Below are 14,721 nucleotides of genomic sequence, written 5' to 3'. Positions count from 1 at the left end.
CTCATGAGAAGAGAAGACTCCCAGGAAAAGACCCTGATGTTGGGAAAGATTCAGGGCACAAGGAGAAGGGGACGACAGAGGACGAGATGGTGGGACAGTGTTCTCGAAGCTACCAGCATGAGTTTGACCAAACTGCGGGAGGCAGTGGAAGACAGGAGTGCCTGGCGTGCTCTGGTCCAGGGGTCACGAAGAGTCGGACACGACTAAATAACTAAACAACAACAATAATAATTACAGTGGTACCTCTGGTTGCGAATGGAATCCGTTCCGGAGGCCTGTTCGCAACCTGAAAAGAACGCAACCCGCATCTGCAGGTTGTGATTTGTCGCTTCTGCGCATGACGTCATTTTGCGCGTCTGCACATGCGCAAGCGGCGAAATCCGGAAGTAACCCTTTCCGCTACTTCCGGGTCGCCACGGGACGCAACCTGAAAACGCGCAACCTGAAGCAAACGTAAGATGAGGTATGACTGTATTATTATTATTTATTTATTATTTATATCCCACCCATCTGGCTGGGTTTCTTTGACATCTGATGGGAGGATGTTCCACAGGGTAGGCTCCACCACTGAGAAGGCCCTCTGCTTGGCACCCTGTAACCTCACTTCTTGCAGGGAGGGAACCGCCAGAAGGCCCTCGGTGCTGGACCTCAGTGTCCGGGCAGAACAATGGGGGTGGAAATGCTCCTTCAGGTATCCTGGGCCGACTCTCTGCTCCTTCGAAAGTAACACCTCCAAGAAAGATGCTCCGTTTGCTCCATATCCATCTCGCTGTTCTGTTATTAGCAGGCATGTTATAATAATTTGTGGGATCTTCGCCACAGAGAGCTGCGAGTTGATTCCTTCTGCAAAAAGCCCTCTGCTGGATAGTTTGGGCAAAAGCCCACTGACCTGATAACCACAGCAACTCCAGGGAAGGAAGTAGGCTGTGGCACAGAAGAGACGCCTCGTTTTTTGTCTTGGATGTAGGATACGGGCTACGGAGACCCAGGTTCAAATCTCTGGAGCGAAAACAGCACAGTGAGAATTCTCTGACCTGAAATCACGCTCGCGGCAGCTAAAAAAGCCAATGCAATTCTGGGCTGCATCAATAGGAGTATAGCATCTAGATCAAGGGAAGTAATAGTGCCACTGTATTCTGCTCTGGTCAGACCTCACCTGGAGTACTGTGTCCAGTTCTGGGCACCACAGTTCAAGAAGGAGCACCACAGTTCAAACTGGAACGTGTCCAGAGGAGGGCAACCAAAATGGTCAAAGGCCTGGAAACGATGCCTTATGAGGAACGGCTAAGGGAGCTGGGCATGTTTAGCCTGGAGAAGAGGAGGTTAAGGGGTGATATGATAGCCATGTTGAAATATATAAAAGGATGTCACATAGAGGAGGGAGAAAGGTTGTTTTCTGCTGCTCCAGAGAAGCGGACACGGAGCAATGGTTCCAAACTACAAGAAAGAGGATTCCACCTAAACATTAGGAAGAACTTCCTGACAGTAAGAGCTGTTCGACAGTGGAGTTTGCTGCCAAGGAGTGTGGTGGAGTCTTCTTCTTTGGAGGTCTTTAGGCAGAGGCTTGACAACCATATGTCAGGAGTGCTCTGATGGTGTTTCCTGCTTGGCAGGGGGTTGGACTCAATGGCCCTTGTGGTCTCTTCCAACTCTATGATTCTATGATTCATGAGCAGCGAGCAGATGTTCAAAACATTTCCGCAAAGCTTTATTTAGACTAGCGTTTGTATCCTACTCTTCAGCCAAAAAGGCTCTCAGAGTGGCTTGCCTACACGTCTGCTCAGAAGTACAATTAGTTCAATGATGCAGAAATCCTAGTTGTGGACATACAGCTGCAGTCTAAGACAGCTCTGGCTTCTAAATGATGAAGTGTGAGATCTGAAAGTTATGAGTGACACCCTTTGGACTGGCTTCCAGGGTGGCTCCTATAAAAATCCAACAACAAAATATAATCCAAACAAAACTACTATTTTTTTAATGTTCTTTTGTAACATAAAAACAAGCTTTAACTCCACCTGTCCAATAATTCACTTTAGAAAATGGATCAGATTTTTAAAAATCGATTTAAATCTTCACTGGCCTGAACTGTGGAATATCCTCTTTCGAAAAATAGGGAAATCCTTTACTCCATCCCACTAGCCAGATGCTGTTAGCAGGATTTCTTGAAACACATGCAAACAAAAGAAAAATCCAACGTTGCATTTAAAAATCTAGGCAGCAGGCGGATATTCAACAGGGGAAGCTTTCGTCCTTCCTGTTGCCCTCCGTCTGGCTAAAAAGCCTTTGAACAAAACCATTTTGTTTAGAGCAATCACTGTTGCCCCCAAGCCCATTATTGTCCCCACTGATTTTTATGGTTGGCAAAATAAAAAGTTTGAACTGGCCCCGGAATCCAGCCCTCCGCCTCCCTCTACACGTTATAAGTCTATGGCGCCTTCCTCCTCAGCATCCCTTTCCTTCCTCACAAGCCTCCTCTGCCTCTCGCCTCTATACGCCAGGGCGGCTGTCAGTCAACGTCTTCGGCGCCTCCTTCCTGGTCGCTTCCCCTCCTCTCTTTAAGTCGCGCCCATTCTCACCTACGGCTCGCCCCGCCCACTCGGCTCGGCACGAGCACCGATTGGCCACCGCGGGTTTATAACCCCCCCATTCGCAGCCCCGCCCACTCCACCCTCTGCTGCGCAGGCGCGCTCAGCCTCTCGCCGTCTTCTTCGCAGCGACTGAGGCGCTTTTCGCTGAGGCGGCGGCGGCGGCGGCAACCGAGCCGGGCAGAGGCTCTCCCGAGGCGCGGCGCCATGTTCCGGCGGAAGCTGTCAGCGCTTGACTACCACAACCCGGCCGGGTTCAACTGCCGAGGTGAGGCGGCTAGGCCCAAACTCTCGTCGGCGCCTTTCCTCTCCGTCGTGGCCGGAGGCTTGCCCCCGCAGCGCGCATGCGTGCGCACGTGGTCCCCTTAGCGCCGCCCCGTGGCTGTCTTGGCCACGCCCCTTGGCGCCTTTGGTCTTGTTCCTCTCCCCCCGCCCCCATCCCAGCTCGGTTCACACGTTACTTTGACTCGCGTGTGCTGTGCTCAATTCATGCACATTTATTATTATTATTATTATTATTATTATTATTATTATTATTATTATTATTATTATACCCCGCCCATTCTGGGCGGCTTCCAACAAAACACTAAAATACAATAACCTATTAAACATTGAAAGCTTCCCTAAACAGGGCTGCCTTCAGATGTCTTCTAAATGTCAGGTTAACCTCTTTGACATCTGGTGGGAGGGCGTTCCACAGGGCGGGTGCCACTACCAAAAAGGCCCTCTGCCTGGTTCCCTGTAGCTTTGCTTCTCACAGGGAGGGAACTGCCAGAAGGCCCTCAGCGCTGGACCTCAGTGTCCAGGCAGGACGATGGGGGTGGAGATGCTCCTTCAGATATACTGGACTGAAGCCGTTTAAGGGCTTTCAGGATCAGCACCAACACTTTGAATTGTGCTTGGAAACGTGCTGGGAGCCAGTGTAGGTCTTTCAAGACTGGGGTTATATGGTCTTGGAGGCCGCTCCCAGTCACCAGTCTAGCTGCCGCATTCTGGATTACAGTATTCTGGAAACTACAGTTGTAGTTTCCGGGTCACCTTCAAAGGTAGCCCCACATAGAGCGCATTGCAGTAGTCCAAGCGGGAGATAACCAGAACGCGTACCACTCTGGCGAGACAGTCCGCAGGCAGGTAGGGTCTCAGCCTACGTACCAGATGGAGCTGGTAAACAGCTGCCCTGGACAATAATAATAATTATTATTATCTATTTAATTTATTATTAATGTTGCAATACATATATGAAATCTTTACATATTGATACATATACATTATATTCGTAAATTCACATTTTCACATTTCATTATGCACCATCTTTTATCCATTTCTTATTTCTTGCTCTATGTCTTCCCTCCACCTGTGCGTGACTTCCTTGTTATTATTTTGTAACTTCATTATTGAGATTGTAATTTTGTATCTTAATAATTACACATTCCAATCTTATATATCTGCTTAGCTTAACTTAACTTCCCTACGTGGTGCGCTCTGTGGTGGGTCGAGGGAAGTGCTCTGATACAGATTATTATTATTATTGTTATTATTATTATTGCTATTGGATGGTGCATGCTATAATTATAGTATTGGAATGTGGGTTTTTTGTATGTTGTTATATTTGCTATTATTTTGTTAGGTTATGAAATTGTTGCTGTGTTATTTTGCTATGATATGAAATTGTTTTTGTAGTGTTGTTTGAAATGCATCCCTGTTTCTTTGTTGTAAGCCAATTTGAACATGATTTTTGGGTGGAAAAGCAGCATACAAATAAAATGAATGAAGAAATGAAATGAAATACATTTTCTTTTAATGTGTTCAGTGGTCTTCTGGTACACCCTCTATTAGTCTGCTTTGTTTTCCTTGTGCAGTTCACCCTTCAGCCCAGAGCTTTCCAAACTGTGTGTCGCAACACGTTAAGTGTGTCAGCTGCTGTGTGTAGGGGTGTCACGCAAACACTCCCTGCTTTTCTGGAAAGGGGTTACTTTAACCTCCAGTTTGCTAATAAAACTAAATTACAAAATGATGCTTGTCTAAAAAGTGTGTCACCGACATGAAAAGTTTGGAAAGCTCTGTGGTGGCATAAATGCTTTGGTGTGGATTCAATGACTTGGGATAGACTTTGACATCATCAATGTGACTTTATTAATCTGTTATCACAGATGAAACTGAATTTCGAAACTTCATTGTTTGGCTTGAAGACCAGAAAATCAGACACTACAAAATTGAAGACAGAGGGAATCTGAGAAACATCCACAATGCTGCAGAATGGACAAAGTCCTTTGAAAAGGTTAGTACTTCTTGAAACTTTAGTTGATGCTAACAGTTATTATTTCCGGTCTGGAAGTGCTTATCAGTGTGATCTGTCAGTCGCAGCTCCTGCCCCAAGACCCTTTGCTGTGAACAATGTCACATGACCATGTTTGTGCTTCTGCATTCCTTTGCTTTGCAGAGGCAAAATGCCCAATTCATCATTTATTTGAGAACATAAGCAGAGCTGTGCTGGATCAGGCAAAAGGGACCATCTAGACCAGCCTTTCTCAACCCGTGGGTTCCCAGATGTTGTTGAACTACAACTCCCATCACCCCTAGCTAGCAAGGCCAGAGCTCAGGGATGATGGGAGTTGTAGTCCAACAACATCTGGGGGCCTACAGGTTGAGATCCGCTGATCTAGACCAACTAAGGCCTGGGGGCCCGATCCGGCCCAATTGCCTTCTAAATCTGGCCCGCAAATGGTCCAGGAATCAGCGTGTTTTTTACATGAGTGGAATGTGTGCTTTTATTTAAAATGCATCTCTGGGTTATTTGTGGGGCATAGGAGTTCGTTCATCCCCCCCCCCAATATATAGTCTGGCCCCCCACAAGGTCTGAGGGACAGTGGACCGGCCCCCTGCTGAAAAAGTTTGCTGACCCCTGAAGACCAGCATCACTGTGGCCAGCCAGGTGCCCCAATTGGAAACCCAAATGCAAGACCACCCTTCCCTCTAGCAGTTCCCAGCAGCTGATATTCAGAGGCATTTATTGCCTCTGACAACAAGTGTAGAACATACCCATCACGGCTTGTAGCCATTGAGGGGCTTTTCCTTTGTCTGTGTTAGATTTATATCCCACCTTTCATCCATGATGAAGTTCAAGGTGGCATAGATGAGGTTCCCAAGTGATCTCCCATTCTGCATTGGCCAGACGTGTTTAGCTGCAGACAAATTGTTGCAGGCCCAACGCAAGGGCGTGGCTTTTGTATGCAGTTTGTGTGTTGAGCCCTTACAAACGGATAAATGTTAAGTTTACCCAGGCAAGGAGGAGCAGCAGCAGCAGCAAATTTCTATTTCTGCCCCCTCCTCAATTCCTTAGTGCTACCCTCCAAGTCAAAGATGCCCATTGCCCGGGAAGCTGCTCTCCCAGACAAACCTGCAGTGTTTGCTAATTTCTTATGAAGGTTCTTAGTTCAATCTTCTTGTTTTTCACAGTACCTTAAAGATGTGAATTGTCCCTTCAACATCCAAGAGCGACAAGAAACAATTGACTGGCTTTTGGGACTGGCAGTTAGGCTTGAGTATGGGGACAATGGTATGTTTGACTTTTCACTCTCCCTTGTCTTCAAAGGCAGTATAGATCCCTTTCCTTTGCAGTTCTGTTTTTCAAGCTGGGCCAGAAAGCACGTGCCAATTAACACTGTAATTTACTCTTAATTTGTGGCTGTAGTTTTTTAAGGTGCATAAAGGGAATACTCCTTTATTTCATTCCAAGGCTAGAGTCTTTAAAAGGGCAACACCTTGCCTCAGAGTGAGTGTCGTTGATCTCAATAAAACGTGCCTTGGGGAGAAATGCCCCGGATTGTGCTGTAACTCTTCTGTTACGGCTTAAGCTTTCTTTCTTACTTTCTCAGTTGCCCGTACAGTGTTGAATCTTGTGCCATTGCTGCAAGAGGTGTAGGGTGAAGGGAGCTCACACAAGGCGACATTAAAAGATAAAGGAGTCTGAATGCGGAGAGACTATATTGCTTGGAAGTTAGCAGGATTCAGTCGCTAGGCATCAGCGAGGCCACGGAAGCTAGAGGCTCAATCACACCCAAACTTCCAGTTCAGAATAAGTCTGTCGTGTAAGGCTGTAATCTTGAACAAATCAATTTGGAAGCCACCTGAGTTCTGTCATCATCAGTGGGACATTGGCTTGAGAGAAGTGGGCTTGAGAGTCCAGAGAGTTTTGACTCACAGTTTTGCCCTTGATTATCCACAAGCCTGAGTTTTCTATCACACTCAGTTACTACATGTGACAGACATTCAGGATTGGGAGCCTGGCTCTCTGTCAAATAGCTGCAAGGGGGAAAACATTAACTCTCTCTCTGCCCCCAATAGCTTTTTCTCTGAAACCACCACCCCAGCTATTGCCTTTGGTGTTTTTTTAACCTGGCCAGCCCACAGAACCCAAGGTTTGCAAGGAACAGCAAGCAGAGTAGAGGAAAGTTTTAAGGGCACATAAATACCCTTTGCCTGCCTGCCAGTTCTCCACTTTGCCAATTTGCAACTCTTTGCTGATACCCCCATCGGGTTCTTCACCAAATGTATAGTTTTGGCCTCACGTTTCCCTGCGTTTGGGCAGTGCTTCTCAGTTTCCCGCATTGTTCAGAAAATCTGTTGTTTTCTTTCCATGTTCAGCTGCTACTTAAGTGTCATCATTTTTATTAGCAATTGACAGGCTTCTGACGCGAAGGCTGCGGGCATCTCGGACAGCTGCTGCCATTCTGTGCACAAGCTGTTCTCACGGAGAAGAATAGTTCAGTGCCTGTTTCCTTTGTTGGCCTGGGGCTGCTTCCTTTCATTTTTAGCTCATCCATAGTCCTCTCAAACCCCTTTGTCACTCACGGGCCAGAACGGCTTTTGTTTCAACAGCTGACAAGTATAAGGACTCCACGCCTGAGGGGGCTAAGAACACAGACAATGCATCTAAAAATGCAGAACCCCTCATCAACCTGGATGGTGAGTGAAGAAGCCACCGTATTTCATGCCGTGAAACAAGGGAGGGTCTCCAGGGCCAAATTCCCTTGGGGGGTGGTAATCTTTCAGGAGTTGCATGCAGGCGGTGGGTGGGACCGAAGCCAGCGGTGGGAGGGGCCAGGGCCAAAAGTGGGCGGGACTATCTTTCTCCCCACGCACCTTCCCCTGGCTGCCAGGAAAGGGATAAATCGCTTTTACCAAAAGCACCAGAAGGTAAAAGCCAAAAGGTTTACCAAAGGTTTACCAAAAGGTAAAAGCACCAGGAGATCCTCTCCCCACCAATCCCTTCAATTGCTCCATCCATCTCCACTTTCTTCCGGGCTTCCCCCACCTGCATGAAATTAGGCTATTGTAAATGGTGGCACCTGGATTAAGCAATTCCAAAGAAAATGTCATGCTGTTACTATTTTCAAGGGGAATCAACTTGTGTGCGTCTGCTTTTCCACAGTAAACAACCCTGACTTTAAGGCTGGTGTGATGGCTTTGGCGAACCTCCTTCAGATCCAGCGTCATGATGACTATTTGGTGATGCTCAAGGTTAGCTCGTTAGCAGCCTGTTCTTTCTTCATAAATACAAACTGCAGTAGATTAAAAGAGGTTTTTTAAATGGTTTGTACAAGCCTGCTGACTACTCTCCTTCCCCCCAAAAAAGATGCTAAGCGTGTTATTTTTTTTATTTTAATTGGTAGCCTAGAATGAGTTTGGGGTGAGAGGTTTTGAAGAGGAAGGAGACTTGTGGGGCACATTGTCCAGCCTCTGTCCTTCACCCTTCGTGAATCACTGATGCTTTCAAAAGTCCTCTCTTTACCTACTCCTGCACACCTTTCAGTGGCAGGATAATTACTTATTCCAATTACCAGCTGCATTTAAAGCTAGGAAACCATTCCTAATGTTGATCTTCACGCTACCATCCTGTCATTGAAAGGGGTGCTTTAACATATATTTTAAAAAATCTTCCTGCCATAAGAGCAGTTCATCTAAGAGAGAGCTTTAGAAGTTTCCCAAGTAACTGACTCCCGAGTTGTGCATCTCAGGCCAGAGTGTGTTTACTCACAAGTAAGCCCTGCCAGCTTCATTCTGTGGGACTTACTCAGGAGTAAATGTGCTGTGGCTTGGCTCCTGCTTCAGCTAAATCTAGGTGTGCTGTGAGGTGGGTGGCCCTTGCATTGAGGCTCCTGGCCTCTCTAAAGATAAAGGTAAAGGGACCCCTGACCATTAGGTCCAGTCGTGACCGACTCTGGGGTCGCGGCGCTCATCTCGCTTTATTGGCCGAGGGAGCAGGTGTACAGCTTCCGGGTCATGTGGCCAGCATGACTAGTCACTTCTGGCGAACCAGAGCAGCGCACGGAAATGCCGTTTACCTTCCCACTGGAGCGGTACCTATTGATCTACTTGCACTTTGACGTGCTTTCGAACTGCTAGGTTGGCAGGAGCAGGGACCGAGCATTGGGAGCTCACCCCATCGCGGGGATTCGAACCACTGACCTTTTGATTGGCAAGTCCTAGGCTCTGTGGTTTAACCCACAGTGCCACACGCGTCCCTGGAGGAACTTTGGTAGCCTTGGAAACAAGTACGGCGGTTAGTTGTGCTATGGCCACAATTTCTCTGTTGATATTTGGTGCTGCCTTTTCCCCATGGAAAGAGATAGAAGCAAAACTGAGCTTGTTGACCATGTCAGAAAACTGGGCACAGGCAGAAGTAATTGATGACCAGAAGTTCTCTTTTCTGGCATCGGTTCTTTAAAACCCATCTTTGTTGCAACGGCAGACTTTGAAATGCAGCTAAGGTCCTGAGGTTTGTGTAGGGTGTCCGAGTCAGCACAAAACCAAAGGAGTTTGTCAGAATCCAAGCGCATCTTTAGCCATCTGATAGTTGTGATTTATGCCTGTGGGACCTGCATGGGTGATGTACCCAGCGCCTCCACGGTCATTCAATTATCCATTCACACTTGTGTGGAGGCCTAGCCTGTATGGCCAACCTAAATATTTATATGCAGATAATGTGTGTTTAAATCCTAGAGGTTGCTTTGTTTAGGGGAAAGCAGTTCTGGGAGAGTAGTTTAGAGCAGAGAAGAGGCCAAATTGTGCCATTACTGACATTTTTTCCACACTCTAAATCATCCCTCTGCAAGCTGGTTTTCCCTCTGTAGGTTTTGGGTACATGTGGAAATACAGCAGGTGGGGAAAGGGTGAATGTACATCGCCGCTTGGACCTCACAGTCACCTCAACCAGGATTTTTTAAAATGCACGTTTACTGTTTGTGACATCTTGTTTGGCCTGAGAGGCAGCAGCTTAAGGGGCAAGAGCTTTTGTGCCTGAAAAATCTCACCCGTTATTTCCTCACTCCCATCTCTGCCCTCAAGAGCTACTGCAGAATCAGTATCAGCCAAGTGGAGGGAAAGGAAAGGGAATGTATTCAAATACTAGTTGAAACAAAAGTTGGCCACCTCTTAGGAAGGCACAATCTTGGAAAGCACCACTGAATTTTTTTTGGTGTAAGTTCTTCACAGTAAGGATCTCCCTCGCCCCTGCCAGTTTAGGCACCATATGCCCTGAACTCATCACATCATTTGCCACCGTATGTCATGCTGGCTTCTGTAAGGTCTTCCAGATCAACCTGGGCCAGAGGGATCCTCCAGCACTTACATGGGCTTTCGCCTTCTTTTTCCTTCCCAGGCAATTCGCATCTTGGTTCAGGAGCGCTTGAGTCAGGAGGCTGTCGCCAAGGCAAATCAGTCCAAAGAGGTATGTCTAACTCTCTGTACAGCCGGTGAACCCTTTGCCTCAATTACGGCCAGTTTTCAATGGCTTGAAATCCCTCTGCGTTAATAAAGCTGGCAGGGTCTGAAACCAGCAACAGCCCAGGCCATCCTGCGCGGAAAGGATGCAGAGAGAAGACCGCCTTTCGGAAGTAGCCACATTACATGACAGTTACCTTAAATGAAAAGCACGTCTCTTCAGAGAGGTGCCTTCTACACCTATACATAGTTGGTGTGAATGAGCTAAAGGCACTCAGAAATTCCTGTGCCACAAGCTGCTTTTAGCAGCTCATGGATTTGCATAGGAGTGCCATGGGCACAGCGCCTCTCCAGAGCAGTGGAGCTAAATAAATGCCGTATTTTTTTGTGTATAAGATTAGGTCGTCCCCCCCTAAAAATAATGTCAAAAATTAGGGGGCTTCTTATACTCTGGGCCATCTCCCATTTTCTTAAATCTGGGTCTTATACACGGGGGTGTCTTGCAGATGGGAAAATACAGTAGTTCTGTAATTGAACACAAGGATTGCTCGAATTAATGCATCCATGAAAATAGTCAGACCAGGGACGCAGCAGGCAGCCCACAGCAGAGTGCATTCAGAGAGGGAAGAGTCACGCTGTGTTCTGCTGTTTTAACATCTCTTACTGAGATCAGCTGCTGGCAGAGTATGTGGAGGTCAGCTGATAAAATTCTTCCTAGGCAACTCAGTGGCTGCTGAACAGCTGGCTGCGCTCAGAGACCACATTGCCGATTAATCTCACTTGACAGGTTCCCTCGTGGCAACTTGCCCTGTGCAAGAATAATGCCAGAGCTCTTCTCTTGTCTCCTGCCTGAGACCACCAGACCCGTGATCCTTGGGTGGTAGCAGCGAAGGCTATGAGCCCGATGCAGTAGATGAGCTGGAAATTAGCTGATAAATGGGAACTGGTTTTAATTGGGGAAGATGTTGGGTTTTTTGCTTCTTGCTATGAAATTGCACATGGCACTTGTAAAAAATAGGGGTACGTACGTGTGGTGTTTTGACTTGCAAGTCCTCTCTATCTAGCTTCCGTATCTTAAAAGCTGTGGGAAAAATCACAAATCCCCTCTTGTTCTCAGGTCCAGCTTGCAGACTTCCAAAAGGCATCTGTGAGAATAGGCCATTGGACTTGACAGACCTTTGGATTTGATTCTGTAGGCTTGTCTTGTGTTCTTAAAAGACCTGGAATCATCAAACAGCCCCTTTGTGGAATAAATTAATTTAAACTTCTAAGCGGCTTCCTTTCCAAATGCCTTGGCTTCTGAGGTCACAATCCTGCCCACCACATGTTGGGAGACTTGAAATCTTAGAATCATAGAATCATAGAGTTGGAAGAGACCACAAGGGCCATCGAGTCCAACCCCCTGCCAAGCAGGAAACACCATCAGAGCACTCCTGACATATGGTTGTCAAGCCTCTGCTTAAAGACCTCCAAAGAAGGAGACTCCACCACACTCCTTGGCAGCAAATTCCACTGTCGAACAGCTCTTATTGTCAGGAAGTTCTTCCTAATGTTTAGGTGGAATCTTCTTTCTTGTAGTTTGGATCCATTGCTCCGTGTCCGCTTCTCTGGAGCAGCAGAAAACACCTTTCTCCCTCCTCTATGTGACATCCTTTTATATATTTGAACATGGCTATCATATCACCCCTTAACCTCCTCTTCTCCAGGCTAAACATGCCCAGCTCCGTTTCCAGGCTTCTGGCCATTTTGGTTGCCCTCCTCTGGACATATTCCAGTTTGTCAGTGTCCTTCTTGAACTGGGGTGCCCAGAACTGGACACAGTACTCCAGGTGAGGTCTGACCAGAGCAGAATACAGTGGCACTACTACTTCCCTTGATCTAGATCTTTGGAAGCAGAAGTGAGGAAATGCTGGTCATCAAAGTAGCAAGCAACTGGAGCGTCTTATTTTAGGATTTGCAGGACTTGAGTTGAGTAAATGGAATCAACACCACCAAATCTGATGACTTGGATAAATTCACTTGTTGAAGAGAAGGCATAACACTTTTCTCCCTTTTCTTTCCCCAAGGGCTTGCCTGTCACCTTGGACAAGCACATTCTTGGCTTTGACACAGGAGGTAAGAGAGTGCGCTTCAATACAGCAAATGTTCTTTGGGGGGGGTGTTCTGTGCACATCCTTTGAAGACCCCATGGTTTGCATGCTGGGCAAGTTTGGATGCATGAGCATCATGTTGTGTGTAAGCTCATCACAAAGCATGTCCCACTTTCTCTTGCCCTGCTGCGAACAGGATTTGTATTTTAATCAGTGTCCTGCTGTTATCAGAACTGTTAGGGCGCATCGAGTCGCCAGCCTCCTCTCCTCCTTACATACTTGGGAGAAAATACTCTCTCCTTGAGAGTAACTTACTAAAACTATTTCAGTTAAATTAGTGGAGAAAACACTTCAAGGAGGGCGTAATCCGTAGTCCTGTGGGTCAGGGTTAGCCCTCCTTTGGAGGCACAGAACACCTGGGAAAAGGGTAGTTTATGGGGAAAATAGGAACCCAAGGGAATGGGAGCATATTTCCCGTTTCTTTTTCCCCCATTCTGCCCAAGGCAGGGCAAGCTGAAGACCTCTCTAATCAGTGTTGGATTTGTGATGGCATAGCTAGTTCCAGAAAGGAGTGTGATGCCCTTCTCTTTTCTGCCAGTGTTGGATCAGTGCCCCTCCCAGCACCTCAAATGCATGGGAGTAAGGAGATGCCACTATGTTCACCTGCAACTGGTGGAGAGACACTGGCCTAGAGAGGCGTGTTCACAAGCCAGAGTTCAGCCCCTGAGATTTTACTCGCCTTCTTGGCATGGGATGCTGCACTGGCACTCTGCCCGTCTTTTGGGAGCTGGGCACCAGGGGATAGGGGGCCTTTGCTAGCCAAAGAAGACCTGCAGTCCGTCCAGGTGTGCCTTTCCATTTTCGCCCAGCCTCAAGCTGGCAACCCAGCCAGATGGGCAGGGAATAAATATTAAAACTATTATTATTATTATTGTTGTTGTTGTTGTTGTTGCTTTAGTTCACTCTGGTGCTCTGTGGCAGTGCTAGAATTTGTGGAAATCCAGCTTAGCATGGAAGGGTACTTCTTAACACAGCACTAATTAAATTATGGAAGAGGTAGAGATGGCCAGAGTTGGAGGACTTTAAAAGAATAAGGCTGTCAATGGTTGGGTTCCCTCTACTGTCGGAGGCACCATTCCTCTGAATAGGGAGGTTTTTAATGTCTTATGTTTTATGACTTTATTATTATTATTATTATCATTCTGTTGGGAGGTGCCCAGAGTGGCTGGGGAAACCCAGCCAGATGGGCGGGGTCTAAATAATAAATTATGATGATGAATATCAGTGGCTGGGAATAACAGAGGGGAGAGCATTATTGCACTCAGGTCCTGCTTGCGAGCTTCCCATTGGGGCACCTGCTTGGCCACTGTGAGAACAGGATTCGGCCCTAGACTGGCCTTTGGCTAGATCCATAAGCAAAGCTCCTCTTAATGTCCTTGTCTGTAAGGCTCTCCCATATCGGTCTTTACAGCCACAGCAAGTTCTGTAACCTTCCTGCAGTTTGCCTTCACCCCCAAAGGTGCCGTCCTCCATCGTCTCCCGAGAGAGACTGATGCAAGGGCTGACTTCAGGGTTGCTTCAGCTGCTCTTGGCCCAAGGCACCATCAAGCCCCCTTGTCTTGTGGAAGAAAGAAATAAAGTTTCAGGGCAGCTGACTGAGCTTAAGCACTTAGGGCTCGGCTCCAAAGGTAATGGCGAACTAAAGCTTGATCAGCCCTTTCCTTTTCCTCTTCCCTTCCGCCCCAGATGCCGTTCTGAACGAAGCCGCCCAGATCCTCCGCCTCCTGCATATAGAAGAGCTCCGCGAGCTGCAGACAAAGATCAACGAAGCCATCGTAGCGGTCCAGGCGATTATCGCCGATCCAAAAACTGACCACAGACTGGGCAAGGTGGGGAGATGAGCAAGCAGGCAGGTTCCTGGCTCTCCAGCTGCTGCTGCTGCTGCTGCTGCTGGCCTCACCCTTAGGGGAACTCCTCCAAGCTGAACCTCGCATGCAGTTGAGAAAAAAAGGATACGGCTGCCATGTTTGGAAAGAAAACAAGGGCAGCTGCCAGCACATCCGCTCCATATCATTTTTTTCTTTACGTGAATAAAAGCTTGGATTAAACCGATCCCAACCGTCATCCTTTAGTGCGAGGCTGCCAAGAACAACAGGAGCTGCCACAGTCCCTCCACTTCGAGGGAGTGTGCTCAGAGAGCGTATTGCATGGGATAAGTGATGCTCCGAATTTCCAAGGCCCCCACCTCAAATGCGGAGTGTTCCTTTTACACACACACACACACACACACACACACACCGCATTTCATTGTGCTATGAGCAGAA

At 47.4% G+C, this 14,721-nt stretch overlaps 1 protein-coding gene across 1 annotated transcript; it reads left to right on the top strand.

Moving 5' to 3' along the window:
* Window positions 1–2,666: 2,666 nt before the first annotated feature.
* Window positions 2,667–14,509, top strand: RTRAF (RNA transcription, translation and transport factor). Its single transcript, XM_083738307.1, has 8 exons — window positions 2,667–2,853; window positions 4,736–4,863; window positions 6,042–6,141; window positions 7,464–7,550; window positions 8,017–8,105; window positions 10,246–10,314; window positions 12,374–12,422; window positions 14,144–14,509. The coding sequence occupies exons 1-8, from the start codon at window positions 2,793–2,795 to the stop codon at window positions 14,296–14,298; spliced, it is 738 nt and encodes a 245-aa protein (XP_083594433.1). The 5' UTR covers window positions 2,667–2,792; the 3' UTR covers window positions 14,299–14,509.
* The last annotated feature ends 212 nt before the right edge of the window (window positions 14,510–14,721 follow it).

Source organism: Podarcis gaigeae, assembly GCF_964106915.1.
Source record: "Podarcis gaigeae genome assembly, chromosome: 1".
NCBI classification, from domain to species: Eukaryota; Metazoa; Chordata; class Lepidosauria; order Squamata; family Lacertidae; genus Podarcis; species Podarcis gaigeae.
Note: the sequence above shows the minus strand (reverse complement) of the source record. Positions and strands in the feature narration are given on the sequence as shown.